The sequence below is a fragment of the Salmo salar genome, chromosome 19 (assembly GCF_965601325.2).
Source record: "Salmo salar chromosome 19, fSalSal1, whole genome shotgun sequence".
In the NCBI taxonomy this organism is placed as follows: Eukaryota; Metazoa; Chordata; class Actinopteri; order Salmoniformes; family Salmonidae; genus Salmo; species Salmo salar.
Window position 1 is genome coordinate 38940001 of NC_138309.1, and position 20000 is coordinate 38960000.

The 20000-nt window shown below is 56.1% G+C and overlaps 1 protein-coding gene across 1 annotated transcript in view; it reads right to left on the reverse strand.

Annotated features, from left to right (window-relative positions):
* The window catches only part of jag1b (jagged canonical Notch ligand 1b), an 85256-nt gene that overhangs the window by 24321 nt on the left and 40935 nt on the right, over positions 1 to 20000 (reverse strand). Inside the window, exons 7-18 of the mRNA XM_082965519.1 lie at positions 16835 to 16954; positions 16121 to 16234; positions 15819 to 15932; positions 15227 to 15340; positions 14006 to 14052; positions 13075 to 13248; positions 10469 to 10619; positions 9220 to 9384; positions 7812 to 7925; positions 6463 to 6576; positions 3455 to 3471; positions 542 to 572 (exon numbers count right to left, since the gene is read on the reverse strand). Of these exons, the coding sequence (XP_082821645.1) occupies positions 542 to 572; positions 3455 to 3471; positions 6463 to 6576; positions 7812 to 7925; positions 9220 to 9384; positions 10469 to 10619; positions 13075 to 13248; positions 14006 to 14052; positions 15227 to 15340; positions 15819 to 15932; positions 16121 to 16234; positions 16835 to 16954 (1275 nt within the window). The remainder of the gene's footprint in view (positions 1 to 541; positions 573 to 3454; positions 3472 to 6462; positions 6577 to 7811; positions 7926 to 9219; positions 9385 to 10468; positions 10620 to 13074; positions 13249 to 14005; positions 14053 to 15226; positions 15341 to 15818; positions 15933 to 16120; positions 16235 to 16834; positions 16955 to 20000) is intronic.

Sequence of the window (20000 nt, forward strand, 5' to 3'; positions counted from 1 at the left end):
AGGGGTGTAGAACTAGTAGACATGTCACAGTTTGGACAGGAATGCACAGAGAGGGAGGGGGGGGAAAGGGGAGAACATCTGTCTCAACTTTCCTCCTCTCATGGCCAACAACAGCCTCAAGCGTCCAGCCAGAGAAGGAGGGAAGGACAGAGATAAAAGAAAAAAGGTACGACCGAGAGAGAGAACAGAAGAAAGGTGGTGGTGAACACGGCCAGTCTTTACATCAGATGTGACCCAGGTAGTGAACACGGCAGTCTTTACATCAGATGTGACCCAGGAGGTGAACACGGCAGTCTTTACATCAGATGTGACCCAGGTAGTGAACACGGCAGTCTTTACATCAGATGTGACCCAGGTGGTGAACACGGCAGTCTTTACATCAGATGTGACCCAGGTAGTGAACACGGCAGTCTTTACATCAGATGTGACTCAGGTAGTGAACACGGCAGTCTTTACATCAGATGTGACTCCGGTTGTATTTAAAACAGCCCATGCATGACTGTGGATAAAAGTTTATTCTAAAATGGCATAGTACACTCACTCTGTTTACAGGTGTCTCCTTCCCAGCCCTCCTTGTGAGGGAGGGAGGGAGGGAGACAGAATGAGGGAGGGAGGGAGCGAGACAGACTGAGGGAGGGAGGGAGGGAGGGAGCGAGACAGACTGAGGGAGGGAGGGAGGGAGGGAGGGAGCGAGACAGACTGAGGGAGGGAGGGAGGGAGCGAGACAGACTGAGGGAGGGAGGGAGGGAGGGAGCGAGACAGACTGAGGGAGGGAGGGAGGGAGGGAGGGAGCGAGACAGACTGAGGGAGGGAGGGAGGGAGGGAGCGAGACAGACTGAGGGTGGGAGGGAGGGAGGGAGCGAGACAGACTGAGGGTGGGAGGGAGGGAGGGAGCGAGACAGACTGACTGGAGGGAGGGAGCGAGACAGACTGAGGGAGGGAGGGAGCGAGACAGACTGAGGGAGGGAGGGAGCGAGACAGACTGAGGGAGGGAGGGAGCGAGACAGACTGAGGGAGGGAGGGAGGGAGGGAGGGAGGGAGGGAGCGAGACAGACTGAGGGAGGGAGGGAGGGAGGGAGCGAGACAGACTGAGGGAGGGAGGGAGGGAGGGAGGGAGCGAGACAGACTGAGGGAGGGAGGGAGGGAGGGAGGGAGGGAGGGAGGGAGGGAGGGAGGGAGCGAGACAGACTGAGGGTGGGAGGGAGGGAGGGAGGGAGCGAGACAGACTGAGGGAGGGAGGGAGGGAGGGAGCGAGACAGGGAGGGAGACTGAGGGAGGGAGGGAGGGAGCGAGACAGACTGAGGGAGGGAGGGAGGGAGGGAGCGAGACAGGGAGGGAGACTGAGGGAGGGAGGGAGGGAGACTGAGGGAGGGAGGGAGGGAGACTGACGGAGGGAGGGAGCGAGACAGACTGAGGGAGGGAGCGAGAGAGACTGAGGGAGGGCGGGAGGGAGGGCGGGAGGGAGGCAGACTGAGGGAGGGAGGGAGGCAGACTGAGGGAGGGAGGGAGGGAGGGAGGGAGGGAGGGAGGGAGGGAGGGAGGGAGGGAGGGAGGGAGGGAGGGGAGACAGACTGAGGGTGGGAGGGAGGGAGCGAGACAGACTGAGGGAGGGAGGGAGGGAGCGAGACAGGGAGGGAGACTGAGGGAGGGAGGGAGGGAGACTGAGGGAGGGAGGGAGGGAGACTGACGGAGGGAGGGAGCGAGACAGACTGAGGGAGGGAGCGAGAGAGACTGAGGGAGGGCGGGAGGGAGGGCGGGAGGGAGGCAGACTGAGGGAGGGAGGGAGGCAGACTGAGGGAGGGAGGGAGGCAGACTGAGGGAGGGAGGGAGGGAGACAGGGAGGGAGGGAGGGAGACAGGGAGGGAGGGAGGGAGACAGGGAGGGAGGGAGGGAGACTGAGGGAGGGAGGGAGGGAGACTGAGGGAGGGAGCGAGGGAGCAAGACAGACTGAGGGAGGGAGCGAGGGAGCGAGACAGACTGAGGGAGGGAGGGAGGGAGGGAGGGAGCGAGACAGACTGAGGGAGGGAGGGAGGGAGCGAGACAGACTGAGGGAGGGAGGGAGGGAGCGAGACAGACTGAGGGAGGGAGGGAGGGAGGGAGCGAGACAGACTGAGGGAGGGAGGGAGGGAGGGAGGGAGCGAGACAGACTGAGGGAGGGAGGGAGGGAGGGAGCGAGACAGACTGAGGGAGGGAGGGAGGGAGGGAGCGAGACAGACTGAGGGTGGGAGGGAGGGAGGGAGCGAGACAGACTGACTGGAGGGAGGGAGCGAGACAGACTGAGGGAGGGAGGGAGCGAGACAGACTGAGGGAGGGAGGGAGCGAGACAGACTGAGGGAGGGAGGGAGGGAGGGAGGGAGGGAGGGAGGGAGCGAGACAGACTGAGGGAGGGAGGGAGGGAGGGAGCGAGACAGACTGAGGGAGGGAGGGAGGGAGGGAGGGAGCGAGACAGACTGAGGGAGGGAGGGAGGGAGGGAGGGAGGGAGGGAGGGAGGGAGGGAGGGAGGGAGGGAGCGAGACAGACTGAGGGTGGGAGGGAGGGAGGGAGGGAGCGAGACAGACTGAGGGAGGGAGGGAGGGAGGGAGCGAGACAGGGAGGGAGACTGAGGGAGGGAGGGAGGGAGCGAGACAGACTGAGGGAGGGAGGGAGGGAGGGAGCGAGACAGGGAGGGAGACTGAGGGAGGGAGGGAGGGAGACTGAGGGAGGGAGGGAGGGAGACTGACGGAGGGAGGGAGCGAGACAGACTGAGGGAGGGAGCGAGAGAGACTGAGGGAGGGCGGGAGGGAGGGCGGGAGGGAGGCAGACTGAGGGAGGGAGGGAGGCAGACTGAGGGAGGGAGGGAGGCAGACTGAGGGAGGGAGGGAGGGAGGGAGGGAGGGAGGGAGGGAGGGAGGGAGGGAGGGAGGGAGGGGAGACAGACTGAGGGTGGGAGGGAGGGAGCGAGACAGACTGAGGGAGGGAGGGAGGGAGCGAGACAGGGAGGGAGACTGAGGGAGGGAGGGAGGGAGACTGAGGGAGGGAGGGAGGGAGACTGACGGAGGGAGGGAGCGAGACAGACTGAGGGAGGGAGCGAGAGAGACTGAGGGAGGGCGGGAGGGAGGGCGGGAGGGAGGCAGACTGAGGGAGGGAGGGAGGCAGACTGAGGGAGGGAGGGAGGCAGACTGAGGGAGGGAGGGAGGGAGACAGGGAGGGAGGGAGGGAGACAGGGAGGGAGGGAGGGAGACAGGGAGGGAGGGAGGGAGACTGAGGGAGGGAGGGAGGGAGACTGAGGGAGGGAGCGAGGGAGCAAGACAGACTGAGGGAGGGAGCGAGGGAGCAAGACAGACTGAGGGAGGGAGCGAGACAGAGGGAGGGAGGGAGCGAGACAGACTGAGGGAGGGAGGGAGGGAGGGAGGGCGGGAGGGAGGGAGGCAGACTGAGGGAGGGAGGCAGACTGAGGGAGGGAGGGAGGGAGGCAGACTGAGGGAGGCAGACTGAGGGAGGGAGGGAGGGAGACAGACTGAGGGAGGGAGGGAGGGAGGGAGCGAGACAGACAGACTGAGGGAGGGAGGGAGCGAGACAGACAGACTGAGGGAACGAGGGAGCGAGACAGACAGACTGAGGGAACGAGGGAGCGAGACAGACTGAGGGAGGGAACGAGGGAGCGAGACAGACTGAGGGAGGGAACGAGGGAGCGAGACAGACTGAGGGAGGGAACGAGGGAGCGAGACTGAGGGAGGGAACGAGGGAGCGAGACAGACTGAGGGAGGGAACGAGGGAGCGAGACAGACTGAGGGAGGGAACGAGGGAGCGAGACAGACTGAGGGAGGGAACGAGGGAGCGAGACAGACTGAGGGAGGGAACGAGGGAGCGAGACAGACTGAGGGAGGGAACGAGGGAGCGTGACAGACTGAGGGAGGGAACGAGGGAGCGTGACAGACTGAGGGAGGGAACGAGGGAGCGTGACAGACTGAGGGAGGGAACGAGGGAGCGAGACAGACTGAGGGAGGGAGGGAGGGAACGAGGGAGCGAGACAGACTGAGGGAGGGAACGAGGGAGCGAGACAGACTGATGGAGGGAGGGAGGGAACGAGGGAGCGAGACAGACTGATGGAGGGAGGGAGGGAACGAGGGAGCGAGACAGACTGAGGGAGGGAGGGAGGGAACGAGGGAGCGAGACAGACTGAGGGAGGGAGGGAGGGAACGAGGGAGCGAGACAGACTGAGGGAGGGAGGGAGGGAACGAGGGAGCGAGACAGACTGAGGGAGGGAGGGAGGGAACGAGGGAGCGAGACAGACTGAGGGAGGGAGGGAGGGAACGAGGGGGCGAGACAGACTGAGGGAGGGAGGGAGGGAACGAGGGGGCGAGACAGACTGAGGGAGGGAGGGAGGGAACGAGGGAGCGAGACAGACTGAGGGAGGGAGGGAGGGAACGAGGGGGCGAGACAGACTGAGGGAGGGAGGGAGGGAACGAGGGGGCGAGACAGACTGAGGGAGGGAGGGAGGGAACGAGGGAGCGAGACAGACTGAGGGAGGGAGGGAGGGAACGAGGGAGCGAGACAGACTGAGGGAGGGAGGGAACGAGGGAGCGAGACAGACTGAGGGAGGGAGGGAACGAGGGAGCGAGACAGACTGAGGGAGGGAGGGAACGAGGGAGCGAGACAGACTGAGGGAGGGAGGGAACGAGGGAGCGAGACAGACTGAGGGAGGGAGGGAACGAGGGAGCGAGACAGACTGAGGGAGGGAGGGAACGAGGGAGCGAGACAGACTGAGGGAGGGAGGGAACGAGGGAGCGAGACAGACTGAGGGAGGGAGGGAGGGAGGGAGCGAGACAGACAGACTGAGGGAGGGAGCGAGACAGACAGACTGAGGGAGGGAGCGAGACAGACAGACTGAGGGAGGGAGCGAGACAGACAGACTGAGGGAGGGAGCGAGACAGACAGACTGAGGGAGGGAGCGAGACAGACAGACTGAGGGAGGGAGGGAGGGAACGAGGGAGCGAGACAGACAGACTGAGGGAGGGAGGGAGGGAACGAGGGGGCGAGACAGACTGAGGGAGGGAGGGAGGGAACGAGGGAGCGAGACAGACTGAGGGAGGGAGGGAGCGAGACAGACTGAGGGAGGGAGGGAGCGAGACAGACAGACTGAGGGAGGGAGCGAGACAGACAGACTGAGGGAGGGAGCGAGACAGACAGACTGAGGGAGGGAGCGAGACAGACAGACTGAGGGAGGGAGCGAGACAGACAGACTGAGGGAGGGAGCGAGACAGACAGACTGAGGGAGGGAGCGAGACAGACAGACTGAGGGAGGGAGCGAGACAGACAGACTGAGGGAGGGAGCGAGACAGAGACTGAGGGAGGGAGCGAGACAGACAGGCTGAGGGAGGGAGCGAGACAGACAGACTGAGTGAGGGAGCGAGACAGACAGACTGAGGGAGGGAGCGAGACAGACAGACTGAGGGAGGGAGCGAGACAGAGACTGAGGGAGGGAGGGAGCGAGACAGAGACTGAGGGAGGGAGGGAGCGAGACAGAGACTGAGGGAGGGAGGGAGCGAGACAGACAGACTGAGGGAGGGAGGGAGCGAGACAGACAGACTGAGGGAGGGAGGGAGCGAGACAGACAGACTGAGGGAGGGAGGGAGGGAGGGAGCGAGACAGACTGAGGGAGGGAGGGAGGGAGCGAGACAGACTGAGGGAGGGAGGGAGGGAGCGAGACAGACTGAGGGAGGGAGGGAGGGAGCGAGACAGACTGAGGGAGGGAGGGAGGGAGGGAGACAGACTGAGGGAGGGAGGGAGGGAGGGAGGGAGCGAGACAGACTGAGGGAGGGAGGGAGGGAGGGAGGGAGCGAGACAGACTGAGGGAGGGAGCGAGACAGACTGAGGGAGGGAGGGAGGGAGGGAGCGAGACAGACTGAGGGAGGGAGGGAGGGAGGGAGGGAGGGAGCGAGACAGACTGAGGGAGGGAGGGAGGGAGGGAGGGAGCGAGACAGACTGAGGGAGGGAGGGAGGGAGGGAGGGAGCGAGACAGACTGAGGGAGGGAGCGAGACAGACTGAGGGAGGGAGGGAGGGAGGGAGCGAGACAGACTGAGGGAGGGAGGGAGGGAGGGAGCGAGACAGACTGAGGGAGGGAGCGAGACAGACTGAGGGAGGGAGGGAGACAGACTGAGGGAGGGAGGGAGACAGACTGAGGGAGGGAGGGAGACAGACTGAGGGAGGGAGGGAGGGAGGGAGCGAGACAGACTGAGGGAGGGAGGGAGGGAGGGAGCGAGACAGACTGAGGGAGGGAGGGAGGGAGGGAGCGAGACAGACTGAGGGAGGGAGGGAGACAGACTGAGGGAGGGAGGGAGACAGACTGAGGGAGGGAGGGAGACAGACTGAGGGAGGGAGGGAGACAGACTGAGGGAGGGAGGGAGGGAGGGAGGGAGGGAGGGAGGGAGGGAGGGAGGGAGGGAGGGAGGGAGGGGGAGAGAGAGAGAGGTGTTCTTACGGGAGTGGCAGGTCTTCCCCTTCCAGCCGTTCATACACTCACAGAAGAAATCAGTCACCAGGTCTCGACATGTTCCTCCATTATGACATGGACTAGTGCTGCAGTCATCTATATCTGGAGGGAGGATAGGAGGAGGAGGAGGGAGGAGGAGGGAGAGGAGTAGGGGAGAGGAGGGAGTGGATAGAGGAGGAGGAGGGGAGAGGAGGAGAGGGGAAAGGAGGAGGGGGGGAGGAGGAGGGGAGAGGAGGAGAGAAGAGGGAGAGTCAAACTTGTCTCAGGTTAAATTACTACCTTTATATAATGGTCATAATTACACGTAGCGACCTACTTAGTGAAACACATTTCATGCATTTATACGTGTCAAAGATGATGGGTAAGAATGTGGACCCCAGGAAGACTGGCGGTCGCTAAGGCATTAGCTAATGAGGATCCAAATAAAGACTGGCGGTGCTGCCGGAGGCTGGTCTAGAGGCGGTGCTGCCGGGAGGCTGGTCTAGAGGCGGTGCTGCCGGGAGGCTGGTCTAGAGGCGGTGCTGCCGGGAGGCTGGTCTAGAGGCGGTGCTGCCGGGAGGCTGGTCTAGAGGCGGTGCTGCCGGGAGGCTGGTCTAGAGGCGGTGCTGCCGGGAGGCTGGTCTAGAGGCGGTGCTGCCGGGAGGCTGGTCTAGAGGCGGTGCTGCCAGGAGGCTGGTCTAGAGGCGGTGCTGCCTGGAGGCTGGTCTAGAGGCGGTGCTGCCTGGAGGCTGGTCTAGAGGCGGTGCTGCCGGGGGGCTGGTCTAGAGGCGGTGCTGCCGGGGGGCTGGTCTAGAGGCGGTGCTGCCGGGGGGCTGGTCTAGAGGCGGTGCTGCCGGGGGGCTGGTCTAGAGGCGGTGCTGCCGGTCTAGAGGCGGTGCTGCCGGGGGGCTGGTCTAGAGGCGGTGCTGCCGGGGGGCTGGTCTAGAGAGGCAGTGCTGCCGGGGGGCTGGTCTAGAGAGGCAGTGCTGCCGGGGGGCTGGTCTAGAGAGGCAGTGCTGCCGGGGGGCTGGTCTAGAGAGGCAGTGCTGCCGGGGGGCTGGTCTAGAGGCAGTGCTGCCGGGGGCTGGTCTAGAGGCAGTGCTGCCGGGGGGCTGGTCTAGAGGCAGTGCTGCCGGGGGCTGGTCTAGAGGCAGTGCTGCCGGGGGCTGGTCTAGAGGCAGTGCTGCCGGGGGCTGGTCTAGAGGCAGTGCTGCCGGGGGCTGGTCTAGAGGTAGTGCTGCCGGCCCTGGAGGCAGCTGTCCGATCTCCCAGTCCGCCCCTCGTAGTTCACATCAACATGTAGATCTCTCAATAGAAGTTGAAAACACTCTTTTATAAATAATAAATACAGCACTTACTGGTCTCACAGTGGTCCCCCTCCCAGCCGTCTCCACAGATACACTGGTATACACTGACTTTATCAATACAGGTTCCTCCATTACCACACGGGTTGCTCTCACAATCATTAATATCTGAGAGGGAGGGGGCGAGAGAGAGAGAGAGAGAGAGAGAGAGAGAGGGGGGGGGGCGAGAGAGAGAGGGGGGCGAGAGAGAGAGGGGGGCGAGAGAGAGCGGGGGGCGAGAGAGAGCGGAGAGGGGGGCGAGAGAGAGCGGAGAGGGGGGCGAGAGAGAGCGGAGAGGGGGGCGAGAGAGAGCGGAGAGGGGGGCGAGAGAGAGCGGAGAGGGGGGCGAGAGAGAGCGGAGAGGGGGGCGAGAGAGAGAGGGGGGCGAGAGAGAGAGAGGGAGGGGAGGAGAGAAATCATTAGAAACTACAGTAAGGTAGGTTTAAATGTAAATGGATAATGTACCTGTACCAAACAGGGAAAATCAGAAGGAAACTCCAGTAAGATAATGCTCTCTGTGTTGGCTTTAGTTTGATGTGTGGAATGTGGTTGGTGTGTGAAATCGTGTGTGTGTGTGTTCTGCTCCAAGGTCGCAGTGTTTGTGGACAGTTTAGAGGGACACTGGGTACTGTTGATGTACTGTTGATAGCTGCATGCCAGTGGTGCTTTGAAGGACAGCATGGGTGGTTTGGGATCAGGGTCTCTTTGCTTTAGCGAGATATGTCATGTCTATGAGTCAGTATGTCTGCTATATGTCATGTCTATGAGTCAGTATGTCTGGTATATGTCATGTCTACACGTCAGCATGTCTGCTATATGTCTTGTCTACACGTCAGCATGTCTGCTATATGTCATGTCTACACGTCAGCTATATGTCATGTCTATACGTCAGCATGTCTGCTATATGTCAGTATGTCTGCTATATGTCAGTATGTCTGCTATATGTCATGTCTATACGTCAGTATGTCTGCTATATGTCATGTCTAAGTCAGTATGTCTGCTATATGTCATGTCTACACGTCAGTATGTCTACACGTCAGTATGTCTGCTATATGTCATGTCTACACGTCAGTATGTCTGCTCTATGTCATGTCTAAGTCAGTATGTCTGCTCTATGTCATGTCTACACGTCAGCTATATGTCAGTATGTCTGCTATATGTCATGTCTAAGTCAGTATGTCTGCTCTATGTCATGTCTAAGTCAGTATGTCTGCTATATGTCATGTCTAAGTCAGTATGTCTGCTATATGTCATGTCTAAGTCAGTATGTCTGCTATATGTCATGTCTAAGTCAGCATGTCTGCTATATGTCATGTCTACACGTCAGCATGTCTGCTATATGCCATGTCTAGACGTCAGCATGTCGGCTATATGTCATGTCTAGACGTCAGCTATAAGTCATGTCTAAGTCAGCATGTCTTACTCTCGTGACAGTATGTGCCTCTGAAGCCCTCCTGACAGTCACAGCTGAACTGTCCTCCAGCCTGACTCCGACAGCGTCCGTGAGGACCACACACGTTCGAGGAGATGTACCGCTCCCCTCCAGGGGTACTGTTGGACCCCACGGCAACTGTGCAGCTGTCAATCACTGTGGGGGGAAAGAAAGAAAGAGTTATTTTTCACATGCATGTGAGCAGAGATGACTGACAACAGGAAGCATCTTTGGGTCTTAGAAAAGCGCTGTATAAATCCTATGTATTAAGATTGCAATCACCATACACTAGATGCATGGCACTGACACCCACTACAGAACACATAGACCTGAACCCAGGCCTCATACATGCAACTCAGGGTAGATCTGGTACCAATGTCCTCCTTCATTATGATAACTCAGGGTAGATCTGGTACCAATGTCTACTTATTCATTATGAACTAAAATAGATAAACTGATTTGAGATGAATACAAACCCAGGTTTACATTCCGGTTAAAAAAAAAAAACAGACACGTCGCTGATTGAGTGATCAATTCTTCTCAAGAAGTGTAAACATGGAGGAACAGAAGAAACAGAAAGCTGTTACGCTGATCTCTCTCACTCTGCACTCCTGTCTGGTCTAGTCAACACACAGAGCTGAATCTAAACCCCAAACACTATACTTCTGCCGAGAGAGAGAGAGAGAGGGGGGAGAGAGGGAGCAAGAGGGAGAGCGGGGTGGAACGAGCTAGAGTGGGGGGGAACGAGCGCGAGGAACGAGGGCGAGGAGTGATGGGGGAGGGAACGAGCGAGAGCGATGGGGGAGGGAACGAGCGAGAGCGATGGGGGAGGAAACGAGCGAGAGCGATGGGGGAGGAAACGAGCGAGAGCGATGGGGGAGGGAACGAGCGAGAGCGATGGGGGAGGGAACGAGCGAGAGCGATGGGGGAGGGAACGAGCGAGAGCGATGGGGGAGGGAACGAGCGAGAGCGATGGGGGAGGGAACGAGCGAGAGCGATGGGGGAGGGAACGGGCGAGGGAGTGCGAGGGGGAGGGAACGGGCGAGGGAGTGCGAGGGGGAGGGAACGGGCGAGGGAGTGCGAGGGGGAGGGAACGGGCGAGGGAGTGCGAGGGGGAGGGAACGGGCGAGGGAGTGCGAGGGGGAGGGAACGGGCGAGGGAGTGCGAGGGGGAGGGGGAGGGAGAGCGAGAGGGGGAGGGAAACAAGAGAGAGGAACTAAAGAGGACAAGGTGGGCGTACCTTTGCACGTGCTGGTGTGACAGTGGTCTTTGAGGTGAGAGCAGTTTTTTCCTTCGTAGTCTTCTGAACAGGCGCAGTAGTGACCTGTAGCGAGGTTGTAACATGAAGCACCATTCTGACACGGGTTGATGAGGCAGTAGTCTATGTCCAGCTATATACAGAGAGAGAGACAGAGAGATATTTACATTTTGGTCATTTGGCAGACACTCTCCTCCAGAACATCATTCAGTTAGTGTATTAAACTAAGAACTTTATATATATCACTTTGCAAGTAAAACCTTCATCAAAAAGTGTAGTTATCAGAGAAATCACTGAGAGACAAGACCATGGAAAGAGGCAGACAGAGAGACAGAGAGACAGGGTTCAGTACTAAACACAGACCAGCCCACAGCATCCTCCCTACAGAGGCTTGCCAGGAAATATCACTCTCACACTCACACACACACACACACACACACACACACACACACACACACACACACGAGGGACTTTGTCAGTGAGTCTGGGTTTAAACAGAAGAATGTCTCCAACACACAGCAGCCAGGATCAGCTTCACTAAGACTAAACCCTGACTTAAAATGAAGGTTGATGAGTGAACTATAGAGAGGTTAGAAGGTGGGGTAGTCTATAAGGCAGGTTAGAGGGTGGGGTAGTCTAGTAGGCAGGGTGGGGTAGTCTAGTAGGCAGGGTGGGGTAGTCTAGTAGGCAGGTTGGGGTAGTCTAGTAGGCAGGGTGGGGTAGGATAGTAGGCAGGGTGGGGTAGGATAGTAGGCAGGGTGGGGTAGGATAGTAGGCAGGGTGGGGTAGAGTAGTAGGCAGGGTGGGGTAGGATAGTAGGCAGGTTGGGGTAGTCTAGTAGGCAGGTTGGGGTAGTCTAGTAGGCAGGGTGGGGTAGGATAGTAGGCAGGGTGGGGTAGGATAGTAGGCAGGGTGGGGTAGCCTGGTAGGCAGGGTGGGGTAGCCTAGTAGGCAGGGTGGGGTAGCCTAGTAGGAAGGTTGGGGTAGCATATTAGGCAGGGTGGGGGGGTGGGGTAGTCTAGTAGGCAGGGTGGGGTAGTCTATTAGGCAGGGTGGGGTAGTCTAGTAGGAGGGTTGGGGTAGGATAGTTGGCAGGTTGGGGTAGTCCGGTCGGCAGGTTGGGGTAGTCCGGTCGGCAGGGTGGGGTAGTCTATTAGGCAGGGTGGGGTAGTCTATTAGGCAGGGTGGGGTAGTCTATTAGGCAGGGTGGGGTAGTCTATTAGGCAGGGTGGGGTAGTCTATTAGGCAGGGTGGGGTAGTCTATTAGGCAGGGTGGGGTAGTCTATTAGGCAGGGTGGGGTAGTCTATTAGGCAGGGTGGGGTAGTCTGGTGGTGGGGTAGTCTGGTGGTGGGGTAGTCTGGTGGTGGGGTAGTCTGGTGGTGGGGTAGTCTGGTGGTGGGGTAGTCTGGTGGTGGGGTAGTCTGGTAGGCAGGGTGGGGTAGTCTGGTAGGCAGGGTGGGGTAGTCTGGTAGGCAGGGTGGGGTAGTCTGGTAGGCAGGGTGGGGTAGTCTGGTAGGCAGGGTGGGGTAGTCTAGTAGGCAGGGTGGGGTAGTCTAGTCGGCAGGTTGGGGTAGTCTAGTCGGCAGGTTGGGGTAGTCTAGTCGGCAGGTTGGGGTAGTCTAGTCGGCAGGTTGGGGTAGTCTAGTCGGCAGGTTGGGGTAGACTAGTAGCCAGGGTGGGGTAGACTAGTAGCCAGGGTGGGGTAGACTAGTAGCCAGGGTGGGGTAGTCCAGTAGGCAGGGTGGGGTAGTCCAGTAGGCAGGGTGGGGTAGTCTAGTAGGCAGGGTGGGGTAGTCTATTAGGCAGGGTGGGGTAGTCTATTAGGCAGGGTGGGGTAGTCTATTAGGCAGGGTGGGGTAGTCTATTAGGCAGGGTGGGGTAGTCTATTAGGCAGGGTGGGGTAGTCTATTAGGCAGGGTGGGGTAGTCTATTAGGCAGGGTGGGGTAGTCTATTAGGCAGGGTGGGGTAGTCTATTAGGCAGGGTGGGGTAGTCTGGTGGTGGGGTAGTCTGGTGGTGGGGTAGTCTGGTGGTGGGGTAGTCTGGTGGTGGGGTAGTCTGGTGGTGGGGTAGTCTGGTGGTGGGGTAGTCTGGTAGGCAGGGTGGGGTAGTCTGGTAGGCAGGGTGGGGTAGTCTGGTAGGCAGGGTGGGGTAGTCTGGTAGGCAGGGTGGGGTAGTCTAGTAGGCAGGGTGGGGTAGTCTAGTAGGCAGGTTGGGGTAGTCTAGTCGGCAGGTTGGGGTAGTCTAGTCGGCAGGTTGGGGTAGACTAGTAGCCAGGGTGGGGTAGACTAGTAGCCAGGGTGGGGTAGACTAGTAGCCAGGGTGGGGTAGGCTAGTAGCCAGGGTGGGGTAGTCCAGTAGGCAGGGTGGGGTAGTCCAGTAGGCAGGGTGGGGTAGTCTAGTAGGCAGGGTGGGGTAGTCTAGTAGGCACACTGGCACCAGAAAGGAGACAGGAACTAAGGTTAAAAGACAGTGGGGAGTTGGGGGTTAAGGGGAAGGGTTTCAATGTTGCTCACCAGGGACAGAATGGGAACTAAGTTAAGTTAAACAACAGTGGGGAAGGGTTTGAAGGTTGCACCAAAACTTACCTGACAGAGTTGCCCCGAGAATCCTGGCAGACAGAGGCAGGTGAAACCGTTGACTTTGTCTTGGCATCGCCCGCCGTTCAGACAGGGAGAGCCGGCACACTCATCCACATCTCTCTCACAGTGGTCTCCAGAGTAACCCGCAGGACACCCACAGCGGTAGCCGTTCACCAAGTCCTAGAATACACAACGTGTTTAGTATGCTCCAGAAATACTAGCCAGGTCCAGGAACACAGACAGCCATCCAGCTAGCTGGGCAGAGACCCCTTTAATCTAGCTGGGCAGAGACCCCTTTAATCTAGCTGGGCAGAGATCCCTTTAATCTAGCTGGGCAGAGATCCCTTTAATCTAGCTGGGCAGAGATCCCTTTAATCTAGCTGGGCAGAGATCCCTTTAATCTAGCTGGGCAGAGATCCCTTTAATCTAGCTGGGCAGAGATCCCTTTAATCTAGCTGGGCAGAGATTCCTTTATTCTAGCTGGGCAGACACCCCTTTAATCTTCTTTAGAGAACAGGAAGTGTTCGGCTAACACAGGATGTCAGTCAGGGAAGGGAAAAGAGAAGAAGAGGGTTGTAGGAAGGACAGAGCAATACCAGCTCCTCCAACAGTAATTTAACACAATAATGTTGAGGGTCATTTAACCTAATGTGTTCAAGGAATCTCTGCTCTCTCCTCCTCCTCCTCTCCCCCTCCATATTTCATTTCATTGATGGATTCCAGAACAACTTTAAAACTCCACAGAGTTGTTGCCTTCCAGAGAACAGAACGCTTCACAACTGTTGCCATCTTTATTTTTTAAATGTTATTTTTTTAACGCTGTAAATGAGTTTGTGGTGTGAAAAAAACCCGTAACAAAAGGTCAAGCTGAACACATAAAACAACGTGTTTGATATATCTCTGAATCAAGACAGATTCATCCCAAACAGCAACATACCTTGCAGGTTCCTCCGTGCTGACATTGGTCCTTGCAGTCATTGATATCTAGATGGGGGGGGGGGGGGGGGGGGGAATGACATGTTTTAAAACACCATAATATAACTATCTGGATAGTATGATGTTTTTAACAAAATACCCCACTAAATACTTCATATCTTCTTCTCTGCTCGACCCTCGATAAACTCCTTCATAAACTGCTGGATCAGAACTTAGTAGGGTGTTAGGCAATTCTTACTATCCCTGAGCCAAGTGAAAGTAGCACTGGGTGTGTGTGTGTGTAACTAGCGCTGGATTGTTTATATCTTTGGCATCCCAGAGATAATCAACTATCCTTGGCTTCCCAGAGATAATCAAACTATCCTTGGCTTCCCAGCGATAATCAAACTATCCTTGGCTACATGGGACTCCAGTAATGATAAAGGATCCTCGTCACTGAACACAAGGACACGCTTGTACACACTGCCAACTCCGTCTGCATTGCAAATGGCACCCTATTCCCTACATAGTGCACTACTTTGAATCAGGGCCCATAGGGATCTGGGTAAAATTACATTGACTGTGCTGAGAGTGAAAGAGAGAGATAGTGAGTGAGCGAGCGAGAGAGAAATGGTGAGAGTGAGACAGAGAGAGAGAGACACACAAAGAGAGACCTGGTTCTCAAGAGAAGACAGGCTATGTGCACACTGCCCACAAAATGAGGTGGAAACTGAGCTGCACTTCCTAACCTCCTGCCAAAATGTATGACCATATTAGAGACACATATTTCCCTCAGATTACACAGATCCACAAAGAATTTGAAAACAAATAATTTTGATATACTCCCATATCTACTGGGTGAAATACCACAGTGTGTCATCACAGCAGCAAGATGTGTGACCTGTTGCCACAACAAAAGGGCAACCAGTGAAGAACAAACACCATTATAAATACAACCCATATTTACAGTTGAAGTCGGAAGTTTACATACACCTTAGCAAAAATACATTTAAACTCAGTTTTTCACAATTATTGACATTTAATCCTAGTAAAAATTCCTTGTGTGAGTGTAATTTTTGTTTTTTTAACTTATTTTAATTATCTATTTCACTTGCATTGGCAATGTAAACATATGTTTCCCATGCCAATAAAGCCCTTAAATTGAAATTGAGAGAGAGTGCGAGAGAAGGCAGGTGGCCTATAACTCCACAGTTGCAACAGAACAGTCTTAGTTTCTACTCACTGATGTCACATTTCTGTCCCGTCCAACCAGGAACGCACTCGCAGAAGTATCCACCAATCAGGTTGCGGCAAGAGTTGGCGTTGACACAGGGCTTGCTGTCGCATTCGTTGGCGTCTTGAGAGGAGGAGGAGTTTAATAACACAGCATGGTTAGAGTGATGGCTAGTGCGGACATTATGATGACAGACTGATTCAGACGGGCTCTGTCCCGATTCAGACGGGCTCTGTCCCGATTCAGACGGGCTCTGTCCCGATTCAGACGGGCTCTGTCCCGATTCTCCATCCTCTTCAATTCACACCATTGATTTAAAAGCAGTGGATTGGCTGGTCTAGAGGTAATGCCTGTGTAGTCTGGTCTAGAGGTAATGCCTGTGTAGTCTGGTCTAGAGGTAATGATTGTGTAGTCTGGTCTAGAGGTAATGATTGTGTAGTCTGGTCTAGAGGTAATGCTGCAGTCTCCACAGTTTCTAATCCTACTGCTCTTTGACACATCCCATCATTCCCGCCAGCTGATTTATCCACTTACAGAAAATACCTCAGGGGGAAAAAAAGCATTGGATTGGTGAGAAAGAGAGAAGAGAGATGTGTCTTACCGATGAGGCAGGTCTTGCCGGTCCACTGAGGTGGACAGTGACACTTATAAGCATGAACCAGGTCCTGGCAGGTCCCACCATGGTTACAGGGGTTAGGAGAGCACTCATCAACATCTAGCAGACAGGAGAGATACATTCATTTGTGAGTGTGTGTGTGTGTGCGCGTCTGTGTGTGTGTGCGTCTGTGTGTGTGTGTGTGTGTGTTGGGGTGTGTGTGTGTGTTGGGGTGTGTGTGTGTGTTGGGGTGTGTGTGTGTGTTGGGGTGTGTGTGTGTGTGTGTGTGTGTGTGTGTGTGTTCTTACTGAGGCTACAGGAGGGTCCGCTCCAGCCCGGGGAACAGACACACTCATAACCCAGACTGGTCTCAACACAGCTCCCACCATTAGAGCAGGGCTCAGACAGACATGCATGTTCCGCTGTGGGGGAGAAACACAGGGTTTAATACACTCTGTTTACAGTGACATGTTAGTCATTTAGCTGATGCTCTTATCCAGAGCAACACACAGGCCCTGATCCTACACCCCCTGAATCCCCCCACCCCCTATCCTACACCCCCCGAATCCCCCCACCCCCTATCCTACACCCGCTGAATCCCCCCCACCCCCTATCCTACACCCCCTGAATCCCCCCACCCCTATCCTACACCCCCCGAATCCCCCCTATCCTACACCCCCTGAATCCCCCCACCCCCTATCCTACACCCGCTGAATCCCCCCACCCCCTATCAGAACGTACAGAACGTTCAAAAAGTACTTTACTGTGCCTGGAGAAAGGTTTCCTTCTCCCTGACCCCTCGTTTCATACACAAGATCCCCCCAGTCTCTCAGTGAATCAATCATTCATTATGTATTCATTTAGGAAGCAGTCAAGACTTCACATCCAACCACAAGAGAAATGAATCTCGCTCTCTCTCCCTCTCCCTCTCTCTCTCTCCCTCTACCTACCCCTCCATCACAGTAACTACCTACCCCTCCATCACAGTAACTACCTACCCCTCCATCACAGTAACTACCTACCCCTCTCACAGGTGACTCCAGAGTAGCCCTCAGCACAGGAACACTGGTATTTGTCAGGTCCCGTGTTGCTGCAGGTCCCTCCGTTCAGACAGGGCTGTTTGGTCCCACAGAAGTTCAGATCTGAGAGAGAGAGATTTAGAGGTAGCAGGAACACTGACTCTTCCAATCACACTGGTACTATAAGTGATTGAGACATTTGTGAGGGTAGTTGTATAAGGAATATTATGTCTGAGGGAGAGTATCCTTCCTTCCTTCTTTCTTTCCAGTAATCACTGATTAGACATGTTAGGACACAAGGTATCCACTACAGGGTATCCACAACAGGGTATCCACTACAAGGTATCCACTACAAGGCCTTCACCAGTCCAGTTGTTTATAAGCAGTGGTTCATTCAAGGCAGGGAGGAAGGAAAGGAAAGGACTACAAACCTGTGAGCGGGGCTGGGCTAGACGGGGCTGGGCTAGACGGCTGGGCTAGACGGGGATGGGCTAGACGGGGCTGGGCTAGACGGGGCTGGGCTAGACGGGGCTGGGCTAGACGGGGCTGGGCTAGACGGGGCTGGGCTAGACGGGGCTGGGCTAGACGGGGCTGGGCTAGACGGGGCTGGACTAGACGGGGCTGGACTAGACGGGGCTGGGCTTGGGCTAGACGGGGCTGTACTTCCGGTTTGGAGCGAGCAGTCGCACCACGCTTCGCTCCACAGGTAATATTACACTTCACTACATTACAACGGCTTGATTTGTTTGATCTGAGCAATTCTTCTTAGCTAGCTACATAGCCGTCTTTGTATCAAAGATAATTGTGTAGTTTAGAGTAATTATCGAGGCAAACTATCTTCGTCCTCCTAACGTAGTCAACACTGCTAGCTGCTAGCTAGTCATCACTGCTAGCTAGCCAACTTCTACCGACTAGCAGCACTGCAGAAACTATTACATTACAACGTAACGACTTGATTAGTGTGGTGTGAGTGTTAGTTAGCCAGCTACATAGTTGTCTTTGCTGTCTCTGTATCTAAGATAATTGTGTAGTTTGAGTTTGAGTATTATCGAGGTGAGCTAGCCAGCCGCGACGCGGCGCCAGACTTACTCAACACACCTAGTCATCATTAACCCACTGCCAGCTAGCCAACCGTTACCGACTAGCAGCGCTGTAGATACTAATACTTTACAACGGAACGATTTGACTAGTGCAGTGTTACCTAGCTAGCTACTTAGTTGTCTTTGTCATAGCTTGATAATTGTTAGCTAGCCAGCCATCGAGGTTAGCTAGCCAGCTATTTCCGTCCCCCGCGACGCCATTTTTCCTAACCCAGCCAACTATTACCGACGAGCAGCATTGTAGAAACTAAATACATTACAAGGAACGTCTTGATTAGTGTTATGTTAGCTAGCTAGCTACAAAGTTGCTTTGTATCATGACAAGGTGTAGTACTGAAACTATCGAGGTTACCTAGCCAGCTACACGTTCAAAGTCAACAACGCAGCCACTGCTAGCTAGCCTACTCCACCAGCCAGCAGTACTGTATCATTTTAGTCAATAAGATTTTTGCAACGTAAGCTTAACTTCCTGAACATTCGAGACGTGTAGTCCACTTGTCATTCCAATCTCCTTTGCATTAGCGTAGCCTCTTCTGTAGCTTGTCGACTATGTGTCTGTCTATCCCTGTTCTCTCTCCTCTGCACAGGCCATACAAACGCTCCACACCGCGTGGCCGCTGCCACTCTAACCTGGTGGTCCCAGCGCGCACGACCCACGTGGAGTTCCAGGTCTCCGGCAGCCTCTGGAACTGCCGGTCTGCGGCCAACAAGGCTGAGTTCATCTCACCTATGCTACCCTCCAGTCCCTAGACTTCCTGGCGCTGACGGAAACATGGATTACCACAGATAACACTGCTACTCCTACTGCTCTCTCCTCGTCTGACTACGTGTTCTCGCATACCCCTAGAGCATCGAGCCAGCGGGGTGGTGGCACTGGAATCCTCATCTCTCCCAAGTGGACATTCTCTCTTTCTCCCCTCACCCATCTGTCTATCTCCTCATTTGAATTCCATGCTGTCACAGTTACCAGCCCTTTCAAGCTCAACATCCTTATCATTTATCGCCCTCCAGGTTCCCTTGGAGAGTTCATCAATGAGCTTGACGCCTTGATAAGTTCCTTTCCTGAGGATGGCTCACCTCTCACAGTTCTGGGTGACTTTAACCTCCCCACGTCTACCTTCGACTCATTCCTCTCTGCCTCCTTCTTTCCACTCCTCTCCTCTTTCGACCTCACCCTCTCACCTTCCCCCCCCCTACTCACAAGGCAGGCAATACACTTGAACTCATCTTTACTAGATGCTGTTCTTCCACTAATCTCATTGCAACTCCCCTCCAAGTCTCCGACCACTACCTTGTATCCTTTTCCCTCTCGCTCTCATCCAACACTTCTCACTCTGCCCCTACTCGGATGGTATTGCGCCGTCCCAACCTTCGCTCTCTCTCTCCCGCTACTCTCTCCTCTTCCATCCTATCATCTCTTCCCTCTGCTCAAACCTTCTCCAACCTATCTCCTGATTCTGCCTCCTCAACCCTCCTCTCCTCCCTCTCTCTCTGCATCCTTTGATTTCCTCTGTCCCCTATCCTCCAGGCCGGCTCGGTCCTCCCCTCCTGCTCCGTGGCTCGACGACTCACTGCGAGCTCACAGAACAGGGCTCCGGGCAGCCGAGCGGAAATGGAGGAAAACTCGCCTCCCTGCGGACCTGGCATCCTTTCACTCCCTCCTCTCTACATTTTCCTCTTCTGTCTCTGCTGCTAAAGCCACTTTCTACCACTCTAAATTCCAAGCATCTGCCTCTAACCCTAGGAAGCTCTTTGCTACCTTCTCCTCCCTCCTGAATCCTCCTCCCCCCCCCCCCCCCCCCCCCCTCCTCCCTCTCTGCGGATGACTTCGTCAACCATTTTGAAAAGAAGGTTGACGACATCCGATCCTCGTTTGCTAAGTCAAACGACACTGCTGGTCCTGCTCACACTGCCCTACCCTGTGCTTTGACCTCTTTCTCCCCTCTCTCTCCAGATGAAATCTCGCGTCTTGTGACGGCCGGCCGCCCAACAACCTGCCCACTTGACCCTATCCCCTCCTCTCTTCTCCAGACCATTTCCGGAGACCTTCTCCCCTACCTCATCAACTC